We start from the raw sequence: 12,689 nt of genomic DNA, 5'->3' as shown, positions 1-12,689 counted from the left end.
ACTAAGCTCTTCAATGGTTTTTGACTGTGGGTGCAGCCTTTTGTGTAAATCACTCATTTACTTAACACTTGAGGGGGGAAAAGATGAATGTTTGGACCTCACACATCTTGCTCAGGCTTCAGGCCAACCCCATTCTCTGAGGTCCCAAACCACATACATTAAGCAGTAGCTGCATCTTCATCTGCAAAAAGGGCTTCAAGGCTCACAGTTCTGCATGATGAATGAATCAGAAATGTTGTGTTCCATTTCCCTTGAGATAAACGTGGGTTTGAAAACAATGAGAAGCCAGTGCTTGGGGTTTTCCTGAACTCTAAACTATTGAAAAATGGTGTGAAACATTGGAAAGCAAGAAACGTGGCCCATGTTTTTGCCTTTTTTTTTGAAGAGTTTGAGCATTTTCAGCTTTAGGAACTAACCCCACTGAAGTAATTCTTATTTCTAACTTTTGTGTGCTTCAGAGATCCCCGAATTTAGAGGAGAAAGCAGTCTCAGTGCCACGGGCTACAATTAGCCATTTATTTTTAGCATTATAGTGATACTAAAAACATGGAAGTAAACAGGAGGTTGTCAAGCGGATCTAAATAGAAGGAGAAGATTAAGCCCGTGTCGGGGGGAAATTTAACTGGCTCCTGCGGTAAATAAATTGTTTCCCATGAAGTGCTATTAAGTAGTTATTTTTAATATTACTTTTTATAAAAAAAATGTTCTGGAAGATCTTTTCCACATACTGGTTTGCTTGCATTTATGCACTTTGCCAAAACTTCTTTGCAATTTTTGGTGTTGGATAGGTATGTAACACTGCTCTCTATTGGACAGAATACAACATGTCAGCTAAACTGGTTTTTTCATTTCTCTTCCCGGTTCATTTAGTGGGCAAAATTCTATGTGACTCAATCAATCAATCAATCAATCATATTTATTGAGCGCTTACTGTGTGCAGAGCACTGTACTAAGCGCTTGGGAAGTCCAAGTTGGCAACATATAGAGACAGTCCCTACCCAACAGTGGGCTCACAGTCTAAAAGGGGGAGACTCGGTAGCAGAATGTCACAGCTTCATTCTCTGTTAGGTTAGCAAAGATTCTGGGTAAGCAACAATAATTCATCTATGCACAGATACACCTACAGATTCTAGAAGGAAATTTCTCTCTGAAAAGATGTTTCCGAGACCTAGAAATCTAGCTAGGGGTAAGGAAAATGTCCCCGCTTTCGTCATTAAAAAAGAGAAAAAAATAACAGTAAGAAAGTACAGAAAACAGAAACCTGGCACAGATTTCCAGCTTCATCCCTTCATACACCAAATATACTCACTGGGCTGCTATCTTAGTGAATTTTTTTAAGAGCTGAACACGCTTGCTGAGTTGGGAACAAAGGCAAATCTCAGTGACGACCCAGAACTGAATTTCATTAAACCTTCTCAGGAACAAGTCCAGGTTTGCAGTGGTCTTTTTAAAATTGTGCCTTCCAAATGTGTTATAGATCAACTCCAGCTGAAAAAGAGGAAAGAGTTTGGGGGGCTTTGGGGGCTTCAGATATAGGAAAAACATCGGTTGGGTTTTTCTGTTCCTCAAGCCCTGGTCTTACTGTGCAGGGGGGGCAGAGGGATGTGGATGGGGGGGAAGAGAGAGAGAGAGAGAGAGAGAGAGAAAATACACAATTGACAACAGTGTGAACTGCACTGCAAGTCCAGGAGCCAATCACCTAAGCATACTAAACACATAAATGCAGACTATTAATGGCTTAATATCTCAGAAAGACATCACCATCATTCAATGGGCAGTGCAGGTGTGAGCTGGACTTTCAATCAATGTAATTTATTGAGTGCTACTGTGTGCAGACCACTGTACTAAGCACTTGGGAGAGCACAGTACAACAGGGTCACTAGACAAGTTCCCTGTCCACAAGGAGCTTACACTCTGGAGGTTTCATGTCTATCTTTTTATATTATTTTAGCGACTTCGACTGTGAGCCCCATGTGGGTGATCAGATTATCTTGCATGTAACCCAGTGCTTATTAAAGTGCCTGGCACATAATAAGCACTTGATAAACATCATAATTATAAAAATTATAAAATGATAAAGACTTTTCTATCCTCAATATTGACAGGTCTAAATTTGGTTTCTATAATATTCCACAAATTAAAATTCTGAGCTGTACAACGCTGGCATTTGAAAACCAGAATAACTAACGGAAATACGAATATGCTATATTGAGCCACTTACCTCATGCACACAGTTGAAGAGCTCCCAATCGTAAATTGTCATCTGGTATGCTAAGTCTTTGGAGCTCATCAGTTCAAAAGTTCCTACTGTTCCAGTGGTTGGGCCTTCTTGTTCTGGCAAGGGAGTCTGATACAAAAATATATCAGAGGCTTAATAAAGATAGTTGGATGCTTAAGGCTTAACCTGCCCCTCCCCTTGCCCACCCCGAGTTGCTGAACGTAAGTAGATTCTAACATTGCTTTTAGTGGGACCCCTGGCTTTTAGTTCCACATGAGGGAATAAGACTCCCTTTTGCTCTTCACACTCCCTTTCATTAACATAATCATCATCACCACCTCCACCACTATCAGGTCCACCTGCAGAGCAATTTGGGCCTCAAAAATTAGCCCAGTTCTGAAGGACCAGTCTGCCTTCCTCTATACAGATCTGGCAAGTGGAGACATGACCTTAGGAGGGGCATTGAATATAATCCTCCCCTTACAGACTGTGGAAAGGTTGGGGAAGCCAGGAGGGAGAGGGAGGCGGTGATATGAAGAGGGACAATTACCTAATGATCTAAGGGACAATAATTTCCCAGCCGTGGCAGGTTAATGTAGTCGCCAACTGAGGAGCTGCTACTCGTCACATTTCATGCGGGGGTATGAAAATCCTGCTGGGGATTCTGCTAGCTGGCAGGGTTGTTGCAACAGTGCAGCTGCTGTTCTGCCCCTTCACACTGTCCTTTGACCTCTAAATACACCGATATTGGATGCCTGGTCCTATTTTAGGTACTATGGAGATGCCTGGCACAAACTGTCCATTTCCTTGAGGAGTTTAGAGCTTAAAGGTGGAGGCCATTAAGTGTTCAGGACTAAAATAGGAACAAATACAAGCCTGAATACAGATTCCTATATGTACTTACATTTTAGAGACACGCACATAATACACAGGTACACTCTCATATATAGGAATAAATACAAGCTTGAATACAGATTCCTATATGTACTTACACTTTAGAGACATGCACACAATATACAGGTACACTCTCATATATGGGAATAAATACAAGCTTGAATACAGATTCCTATATGTACTTACATTTTAGAGACATGCACATAATACACAGGTACACTCTCATATATGGGAATAAATACAAGCTTGAATACAGATTCCTATATGTACTTACATTTTAGAGACATGCACATAATACACAGGTACACTCTCATATATGGGAAGGAAGGAAACAATGAAAGGATGGAAGAAAGGAAAGGAAGGGAAGGAAGGGAAAGGAGGGAATAATAAATAATAATGATGGCATTTGTTGAGCGCTTACTAGGTGCCAAGCACAGTGCCGGGGCAGATACAAAGTAATCAGATTGTCCCACATGGGGCTTAAAGTCTTAATCCCCATTTTACAGATGAGGTAACTGAAGCCCAGATAAGTGAAGTGACTTGCCCAAAGTCACACAGCTGATAAGTGGCGGAGCCAGGATTAAAATCCATGAACCTCTGACTCCCAAGCCCGTGCTCTTTCCACTAAGCCATGCTGGGGAAGGAAGGGAAGGAAGAGAAGGAAGGAAGGGATAAAACAGAATTTGAAGGAGGGCAACTGGTCTCTGGGGGATAGTAAAAAATTTAGGTAAATCTTATGATTGGCCAGCATATATTCAATGTGGAAAGTTTCCACACGGCATTACCTAGACAGTGGGGCTGCTCTTGGTGATCAGAGAGCTGGGAAGGGACGGCTGAAGGAAGTAACGGGGTATTTTAGTTTTATTCCACTACAGGTAGGCGGCCCACCTGGCAATTTCCTGGAGAGAGTGGGAGTTGTCTATCTGAAGAGGAAGTTAGCAGTCCTGATTGGAGTTGTAGGTCTGAGAATCCCCCTTTTGTCCTGCCCTGCCACTAGATAGTCTAATAAATGACCAGTGCCTTAGTGGAGCTGGAAACCCCCACACTAGTATTCTCATATGTTTTCTGAGGTGCACTGCATGGTTAATTATCCCGAGTGGTTTTTCTACAACATGAATGCAGAAAGAATAGCTATATTATCTTCCTTTGTGCAGCAGCAATTGATGTGAGCACAATTAAACTAGTGATTAATGAAAAATAAGCCAGTCTTAGGTGATATAAAAATGAAATGCAGTGAGATTTCACAATAAGATTTGCTCTGTGCAACCAGCAGCGGAATGGGAATTGCTGTAATTCAGACCCCTGACACCTGCAAGATATGAGTGCTTTATTGAGTGCTTATGGTGCAGAGCACTGTACTAAGCACTTGGGAGAGGATAATACAACAATAAACTGGCGCATTGTAGGGCCCTTAGCTGCAAGGAGTACTCTCCCCCTCCCTATCCCCCCGCCCTACATCCTTCCCCTCCCCACAGCACCTGTATATATGTTTGTACAGATTTATTACTCTATTTTACTTGTACATATTTACTATTCTATTTATTTTATTTTGTTAATGTGTTTTGTTTTGTTGTCTGTCTCCCCCTTCTAGACTGTGAGCCCGCTGTTGAGTAAGGACCGTCTCTATATGTTGCCAATTTGTACTTCCCAAGCACTTAGTACAGTGCTCTGCACACAGTAAGCGCTCAATACGATTGAATGAATGAATGAACATGGCACAAAATCAATTAAAGCATTGAAAATGATTGAGGAGACGTCCCAGTTTTACCTGTTTCAAATTCAACAACCATTATTAAAAACTATGGCTGGCATACCATAAGGCAAAATTACCCTGTTCCATATTTCTCTTCAAATAACCTTCAAAATATTTCAGTTTCTTAGAAAGTCCTAAGAACTTTTCTCACCAAATTTACACTTAGTGAAAGAGGATCTAGCTTCTCCTTGGAGATTACATATTTCCCATTAACATTAATGTGATTAAACCATGAGTTTGCAAGAAGAATAAACTCCTTTCAATCACCCAAGCTTTGAAATAGGGAACATCCCACCATTTTGGAAGCACTAACAGCAGTACATTCTATGTCATTCATTCATTCATTCAATCATATTTATTAAGCGCTTACTGTGTGCAGAGCACTGTACTAAGCGCTTGATAAAGATCATGAAGATCATAAAGTTCTTTTAGACTGTGAGCCCACTGTTGGGTAGGGACTGTCTCTATATGTTGCCAACTTGTACTTCCCAAGCGCTTAGTACAGTGCTCTGCACACAGTAAGCGCTCAATAAATATGATTGATTGATTGATTGATTAATGAATAAATTATAGCTTAAACCATTCTCGGTTAATCTTTTCCTCCAGCACTTAAAACAGTGCTTGGCACATAGTACGCACTTAAAAAAATGCCATCATCATCACTAACGGGTTTGGAGACGGTCCATTCCTTGTGTAAGCGGTAAGCTATTTGACACTTTTGGACAAGAATCATTATCATCTAAAATTCCTATATACTTGTGCATTGTAAATCTACCATAATGCAAGTTCAACTGTTTTTTTTTTTATAGTTTCAATTTCCAGGAGAGGGCAGCAAAATTCATTTATTACTTTCTCCTTTTAAATTCCCTTTTGTTTATAGTATTTATTCAGCAAATAGGTTCCGGTGCATGAATTGTGCCTACTAACTCTCTTGCATTCGATCAAGCGTTTAGCGCAATACTCCGCAAAGAACAAGCAGCATAAGACGCAACTTGGCATAGTAGATAAACCATGGGCCTGGGAGCCGGAGGACCCGGCTTCTAAACCTGCCTCTGACACTTCCCTGCTGGGTGACTTTGGGTAAGTCACTTAACATCTCTCTGCCTCAGCTTCCTCAACTGCAAAACAGAGATTCAATACCTGTTCTCCTTTCTACTTAGGCTGTGAGCCCCATGTGGGATGGGGACTGTGACTCATCTGATTAACTTGTAGTTACTCCAGAGCTTAAACAGTGCTTAACGTAGAGTAAGTCCTGAACAACTACCTTAAAAAGTAAGTGCTCAATTAATAAACAAATGATTGACTTAAAAATGTCAGGACAGACCAATGCATCGCAGCTATAATTGCTAACAAATGGTCCTGGGGAGGACACTCTCAAAAACAGTTAGGGAAGTAGCTTATCTTGGAGTGGAAACCAATATGTTTACTAAAAATTCCCACACCACTGTAAGTCACTTGGTTTCTAATGCATAAAATGGCCTCTAAAATTCAGACTCAAGCTGAAGAAACAGTGGCAACCTCAATCCCCCAGCTAAGTTTATTCAGAGAAGAGGCAGTTTTGTGAAGTTTGCATTTTCTTTCTTTCTTTTTCTTTGAGGTATTTGTTAAGCACTTGCAATGGACCAGGCACTGTACTAAGCATTGGGATATATAAAAGCTAATCAGGTTGGCCACACTCCATGTCCCACAAGGGGCTCACGGTTTTAATCCCCATTTTTAAGATGAGGTAACTAAGGCACAGAGAAAGAAGTGACTTGCCCAAGGTCACCCAGCAGGCAAGTGGCAGAGCCAGGATTAGAATCCGGGTCCTTCTGACTCCCAAATCCGTGGTCTTTCCATTAGGCTACATTGCTTCTTGGCTGTCTTTTCCTGCTCTAAGACCTTCCCCTGAGCACCCGCATACTCCCAGAAGGGTCAATCCCTAAAGGTGGGTCAGTGCACCTCAGAAAACATACGAGAATGCCAATGTGGGGGTTTCCAGCTCGACTAAGGTGCTGGTCATTTGTTAGAAGGCTATCTAGTGGCAGGGCAGGACAGAAGGGTGATTCCCAGACCTACAACTCCAATCATGACTGCTTACTTCCTCTTCAGATAGGCAAATCCCACTCTCTCCAGGAAATTGCCAGGTGGGCCGCCTACCTGTAGTGGAATAAAACTAAAATACCCCGTTACTTCCTTCAGCCATCCCTTCCCAGCTTTCTGATCACCAAGAGCAGCCCCGCTGTCTAGGTAATGCCGCGTGGAAACTTTCCACATTGACTATATGCTGGCCAATCATAAGATTTACCTAAATTTTTTACTATCCCCCAGAGACCAGTTGTCTTCCTCCAAATTCTGTCTTATCTCTTCCTTCCTTCTCTTCTTTCCCTTCCTTCCCCAGCGTGGCTTAGTGGAAAGAGCACAGGCTTGGGAGTCAGAGGTTCATGGATTCTAATCCCGGCTCCGCCACATATCAGCTGTGTGAAATGGGCAAGTCACTTCCCTTCTCCAGGCCACAGTAACCACATCTGTAAAATGGGGATTAAGACTGTGAGCCCCACGTGGGACAATCTGATTACCTTGTATCTATCCCAGCGCTTAGAACAGTGCTTGGCACATAGTAAGCGCTCAACAAATTCCATCATTATTATTATTATAACCGTAGAAAGCTGAATCTATTTTGAATTTGAAAGACAAGTGAGGGAGTGCTAGGAACAGACCCTGATCGCTTTGTGGCTTTTGTTCCCAAGTTCTTTGTCAGCTAAGCCATATTTTTTTCCAGGAACTCAGAGCAAGAAACAACCTGTTAGAGCACAGCAGAAACAGCAAAAAATAGTATGTGCTGGTTATCTCTCCATAGAAACCCAAAGGCTGAATGGTTCTATTTAGATAAATGTTACTATTCTGCTATTCACTTCGTGACAGGTAAACGCCAAGGGACTGGATCAAATCACCCACATGAGTAGAAGTTGCTTCATATTGAGGCACTGAGCCTAGGTGTTTTTTAATTCCTCACAGCAGCCTTAGAAAGAGTCTTGTGCATACTGCTAAAGACGTGAAAGACTTTACACCACATAAAGAGGAAAAATGCTGATTTTAATAATCTAATGCCAGTATACTTGCTGGGGAGAGGGTGTAAAACATTCGGTGGCCTGTTAAATTTTGGTTCTTTGCTAGGCTGCTTCATTAGCTAAGTATCTTGCGAATGCTCCCAGATAAACAAGATACTTTAGTTAAATTATAAACCAAAATCTCAGTTGAGTTGTACTGGTTTCCATGTTGGGTTGTTTTTGTTTGTTTTTTTTGAGGAGGAGTTTCCAGGCATAATGAATGCTAAGCAGCCTGTTGGAGCTCATTAAAATACTTATTAATGATGATAATCACCACATCAGTTTACAGCACGTTTCATCATCATCATCAATCGCATTTATTGAGCGCTTACTATGTGCAGAGCACTGTACTAAGCGCTTGGGAAGTACAAATTGGCAACATATAGAGACAGTCCCTACCCAACAGTGGGCTCACAGTCTAAAAGGGGGAGACAGAGAACAAAACCAAACATACTAACAAAATAAAATAAATAGAATAGATATGTACAAGCAAAATAAATAAATAAATAAATAGAGGAATAAATATGTACAAACATATATACATATATACAGGTGCTGTGGGGACGGGAAGGAGGTAAGATGGGGGGGATGGAGACGGGGACGAGGGGGAGAGGAAGAAAGGGGCTCAGTATCTACAAAGCTACTTAATTTGGGGGCATTTTCTGGACAGACCTTTCTTAGATCTTCCCAGATTCCGTATTAAGTGTTCAAAAAGACTACAACTCTGTTAGATGGTCAACACCCCCTTTAGGAAAAAAAAAAACCTCTTCTAAATATGGCAAATCTTGACTCAGTCTCACAGCTCTATCAATCTGGGTGAAAGTTCCACCAAACAGGTCTGAGGACACAAGAGTCCACTGGGAGGATCAAGAGGGGTCGAAAGAGAGTGGGAGTTTTAGAAAGGAGAGCAAGGAGACTGGGTTGGGAAGGGTGAGCACTCTGCAAAGAGCTCACTGGGCAGAAAGAGCCCATTTGGGGTTTTTTCAGCCCATTCAGGGAGATTTTACATCTTGTCGGAGACTTGGGCTGAGTGAGCAGTTATCCAGCCCCCCAAAGCCCTGGGGGAAGCAATACCACATCGGGACCTTTAGACTGTGAGCCCACTGTTGGGTAGGGACTGTCTCTATATGTTGCCAACTTGTACTTCCCAAGCGCTTAGTACAGTGCTCGGCACACAGTAAGCGCTCAATAAATACGATTGATGATGATGATGATGATACCTGCCGGGGAACCCTACCCCTGTGCCCTACAGAGTTGGCACCTTTGAGAGACGGATTTTTTTCATGACTTAGGAAATAATAATAGTAAAAACGATAAAGACAGTTTCTTTAGATAGTTTCCAAAGTGGACTATAGCCCTGGAGTATCTAAATGTCTACCTTATATTTAAAATAAGCCTGTCTGATGAAAGGAAAGACTAAGTCACATCCAGGCTTCCTAATGATCTGGTCAAATGTAATTGTGAGTTACACCTCGAATGATCATTCTAATTTGAGAGGATGATGAAGGTCACAATGACAATGAGGAAGAAGAGGAAGAGATGCTATTCTGAGAAAAAAAAAATCTGTACATACCAGTGAATCAAACTGTTCTCGTGGGCAAGCAAACAGGCGTCCATTAACAGTAAGAGTTGTAAATACTGAAACATCGTTAGGTTTGAGCACCACCTTTTCTGTGAAAATAAAAGCAAAAGGAATTTGTTGGCAACGCGTCCTAATCATGCCAACAAAATTACCAGCTCTGCAAATTACTGAATATGCACAGCGACAAAATAAAATACGGCACAAAAAGGATACACTGTTTAAAAAAGACACGCCATTCAAGCAAGCACAAAGAGATCAAGAAACCATCAAAAATAACCTCAAAGACGGGGTGGAAATATCAAAGGTTCAATTCACCCAATTCTTTGCAGCAATAATAATCAGATACATAAAGTATCCTTGGCATTTAAATATCAAGTTGTGTTTTCAGTTAGTAACAATGCATGGGATTTATTCCCAAGGGGAAAAGCTTTCAAAAGCTGAAGAGGTGCCCGGGATACCAAGGAACTTTAGAAGCCATACTTTTACAATATAAGTGCAATTGGTCTGCAAACAGATGGATTGTTTCCTTTTGATTACACGCTTTTAAAGAACATAGGGAAAAAGCCTGGGCGCCCAGCCTGCTTTTACCAAATAGTTGAAAACATTTGACAAACCAAGAACGTGTTGGAGATCACCTGCCCAGAAAGCAAACCGATTTTAGAGAGCCAAGAACACAGGGGAGCGAGCCTGGAGGACGGGAAGACCTTGACAAGATTGGGTTGTGGACTGAGTCTCTGGTGGCCAACAAGGGACACTTTGTGGCAGGAGATATGTACATATCTGTAATTTATTTATATTAATGTCTGACTCCCCCTCTAGACAGCAAGCTTGTTGTGGGCAGGGAATGTGTCCGCTTACTGTTGCATCGTACACTCTCAGGCATTTAATACAGTGCTTTGCAAACAGTAAGCACTCAATACGAGAATCTATTGAGAAGCAGCGTGGCTCAGTGGAAAGAGCCCTGGCTTTGGAGTCAGAGGTCATGGGTTCCCCTTTTAGACTGTGAGCCCACTGTTGGGTAGGGACTGTCTCTATATGTTGCCAACTTGTACTTCCCAAGCGCTTAGTACAGTGCTCTGCACACAGTAAGCGCTCGATAAATACGATTGATGATGATGATGATGATGATGGTTCAAATCCCAGCTCCGCCAACTGTCAGCTGTGTAACTTTGGGCACATCACTTCACTTCTCTGGGCCTCAGTGACCTCATCTGTAAAATGGGGATTCAGACTGTGAGCCCCCTGTGGGACAACCTGATCACCTTGTAACCTCTCCAGCCATTATTATTATTATTGTTACCCTCTGAAAAGAGAAAATCCAGGGAATACCATGGACCAGTGCTTGCCAAACAGGGTTCAGATTCCCAGACTGGTCAAGGGAAAGACAAACGCCGCCAGCTCTGAGCCCCCACCGGAGGATTAGGCCACCACCGTCAGCCAGCAGGAAAAGTCTGGACATTTCAGGCTGTTGGGTTGGATCTTCCAGGAGCAAGGCTCTTGGGGATGGGTGATGCCTGTGTTGCTTTGCTGAGGGAGGGGCTCGGGACAGGAATGAGGTGTGGCTGCTTCCCTCATTTGGTCCTCTGGAGAAGTGCAAAACACGCAGCTGACCCCCACAGACCACCTGGGGATACCTGAATAACTCCTACATACTCCAATCCTCCTTGCGGTGGCTGCAAACTATTGGCCATGCAGATGCTACTAGCTAACCCCTGCTCTTTATTGGACATTTCCCTCAGTACTCCCTCTCACCCAGCCTTTTAGAACTGTTGATAATGACGGGTGTCAAATGGTGAGGTGAGATGGAGGACTGTTGAGAGTAAAGGAGCTATAACTCCTTTAAGGTCAGAGGAAGCAGTGTTGCCTAGTGGATAGACCATGGCCCAGGGAGTCTGAGGAACTGGGTCCTAATCCTGGCTCCGCCAACTGCCCGCTGGGTGACCTTGGGCAAGTCACTGAACTTCTCTGGGCCTCAGTTACCTCATCTGTAAAATGAGGATTAAGACTGTGAGCCCAATCTGGAATATGGACTATGTCCAACCTGACTCTCTTGTATCTACCCCAGCACTTGGCACAGTGCTTGGCACATAGTAAGAGCTTAAGCACCATATAGTAAAAAAGGAAAAAGGGATGAAGAAGCTATGGAATTGCTGCTTACAAAGACAGAGACATAGACAAAACATTTTGACACACAATGTCAGGTCGGCATCTTTGCCGTGAGCATCGCTAACCGCAATTCTTTTTCCCTTGGTACCTAGTTTCACGGCCAACAGACGGCCTCCCAAATTGGCTCATCAATCTACGTGACCACGGAAAGCGTTTCTTAAACCTTAACAGCTGGGAAGAGGGGTTGTTCACTTTATTATCAAACAACTTAAGATGTGGTTCCAATACTCTACCTCCTCCAGAACTCATCTTGACAATTATCAGTCCTTCTCCAGAGCCCAGTTTGTCTGCTACAGCACCGATTACTTCCTTCACAGATGCTGACACTGGCACCCGAATAGTTGTGTAGGTGTGATCAATACAGTAAACCTTAAAGAGGACTGATAACAGGAGAGAAATACTGTAAATCAGTCAACTGGAATGACAAAAATCATACAGCTCACAAAGTTTGCATTATTCCCAAACTCATTTACCCTGACCATCAGCCTCTTTGCTGACTCCCTGCCTGGTCCCTCCCCATCCTGTCCATACTTCGCTCTGCTACCTGGATCATTTTTCTAAAAAAAAGTCCATGTTTCTCCACTCCTCAAGAACCTCCAGTGGTTATCCATCCAGCTCCAGGTAAAACAGAAACGGCTTTCCATTGGCTTTAAAGCATTCAATCACCTTGCCCCGTCTTATCTTACCTTGCTGATTTCCTACTATGATCCAGCACACTCACTTCTCTCCTCTAACACCGACCTATTCACTGTTCCCCAATCTCATCTACCTCACCCCTGACTCCTTGCCCATGTCCTTCTTCTGGCCTGGAACTCCCTCCCACTTCACATCCAACAGGGCCTTACTGAAATCACATCTGCTCCAAGAAGACTTCCCCACCTAAACCCTCATTTCCCCTATTCCCTCTCCCCTCTGCATTGCCCTTGCACTTGAATTTGTACCCTTTAACCACCCCACCTTCAGCCCTACAGCACTTATGTTCACTGA

General features: G+C 42.8%; 1 protein-coding gene across 4 annotated transcripts in view; it reads right to left on the bottom strand.

Annotated features, from left to right (window-relative positions):
* RAPGEF4 (Rap guanine nucleotide exchange factor 4) overlaps nt 1-12,689 on the bottom strand; it is a 209,667-nt gene that overhangs the window by 24,283 nt on the left and 172,695 nt on the right. For all 4 annotated transcript variants that reach the window (XM_038751184.1, XM_038751185.1, XM_038751187.1 and 1 more), the window contains 4 exons: nt 11,936-12,082; nt 9,528-9,625; nt 2,222-2,347; nt 1,310-1,488 (listed from right to left, as the gene is read on the bottom strand). In XM_038751184.1, the coding sequence (XP_038607112.1) occupies nt 1,310-1,488; nt 2,222-2,347; nt 9,528-9,625; nt 11,936-12,082 (550 nt within the window). The remainder of the gene's footprint in view (nt 1-1,309; nt 1,489-2,221; nt 2,348-9,527; nt 9,626-11,935; nt 12,083-12,689) is intronic.

Source organism: Tachyglossus aculeatus, chromosome 9, assembly GCF_015852505.1.
Source record: "Tachyglossus aculeatus isolate mTacAcu1 chromosome 9, mTacAcu1.pri, whole genome shotgun sequence".
Classification (NCBI taxonomy): Eukaryota; Metazoa; Chordata; class Mammalia; order Monotremata; family Tachyglossidae; genus Tachyglossus; species Tachyglossus aculeatus.
Note: the sequence above shows the minus strand (reverse complement) of the source record. Positions and strands in the feature narration are given on the sequence as shown.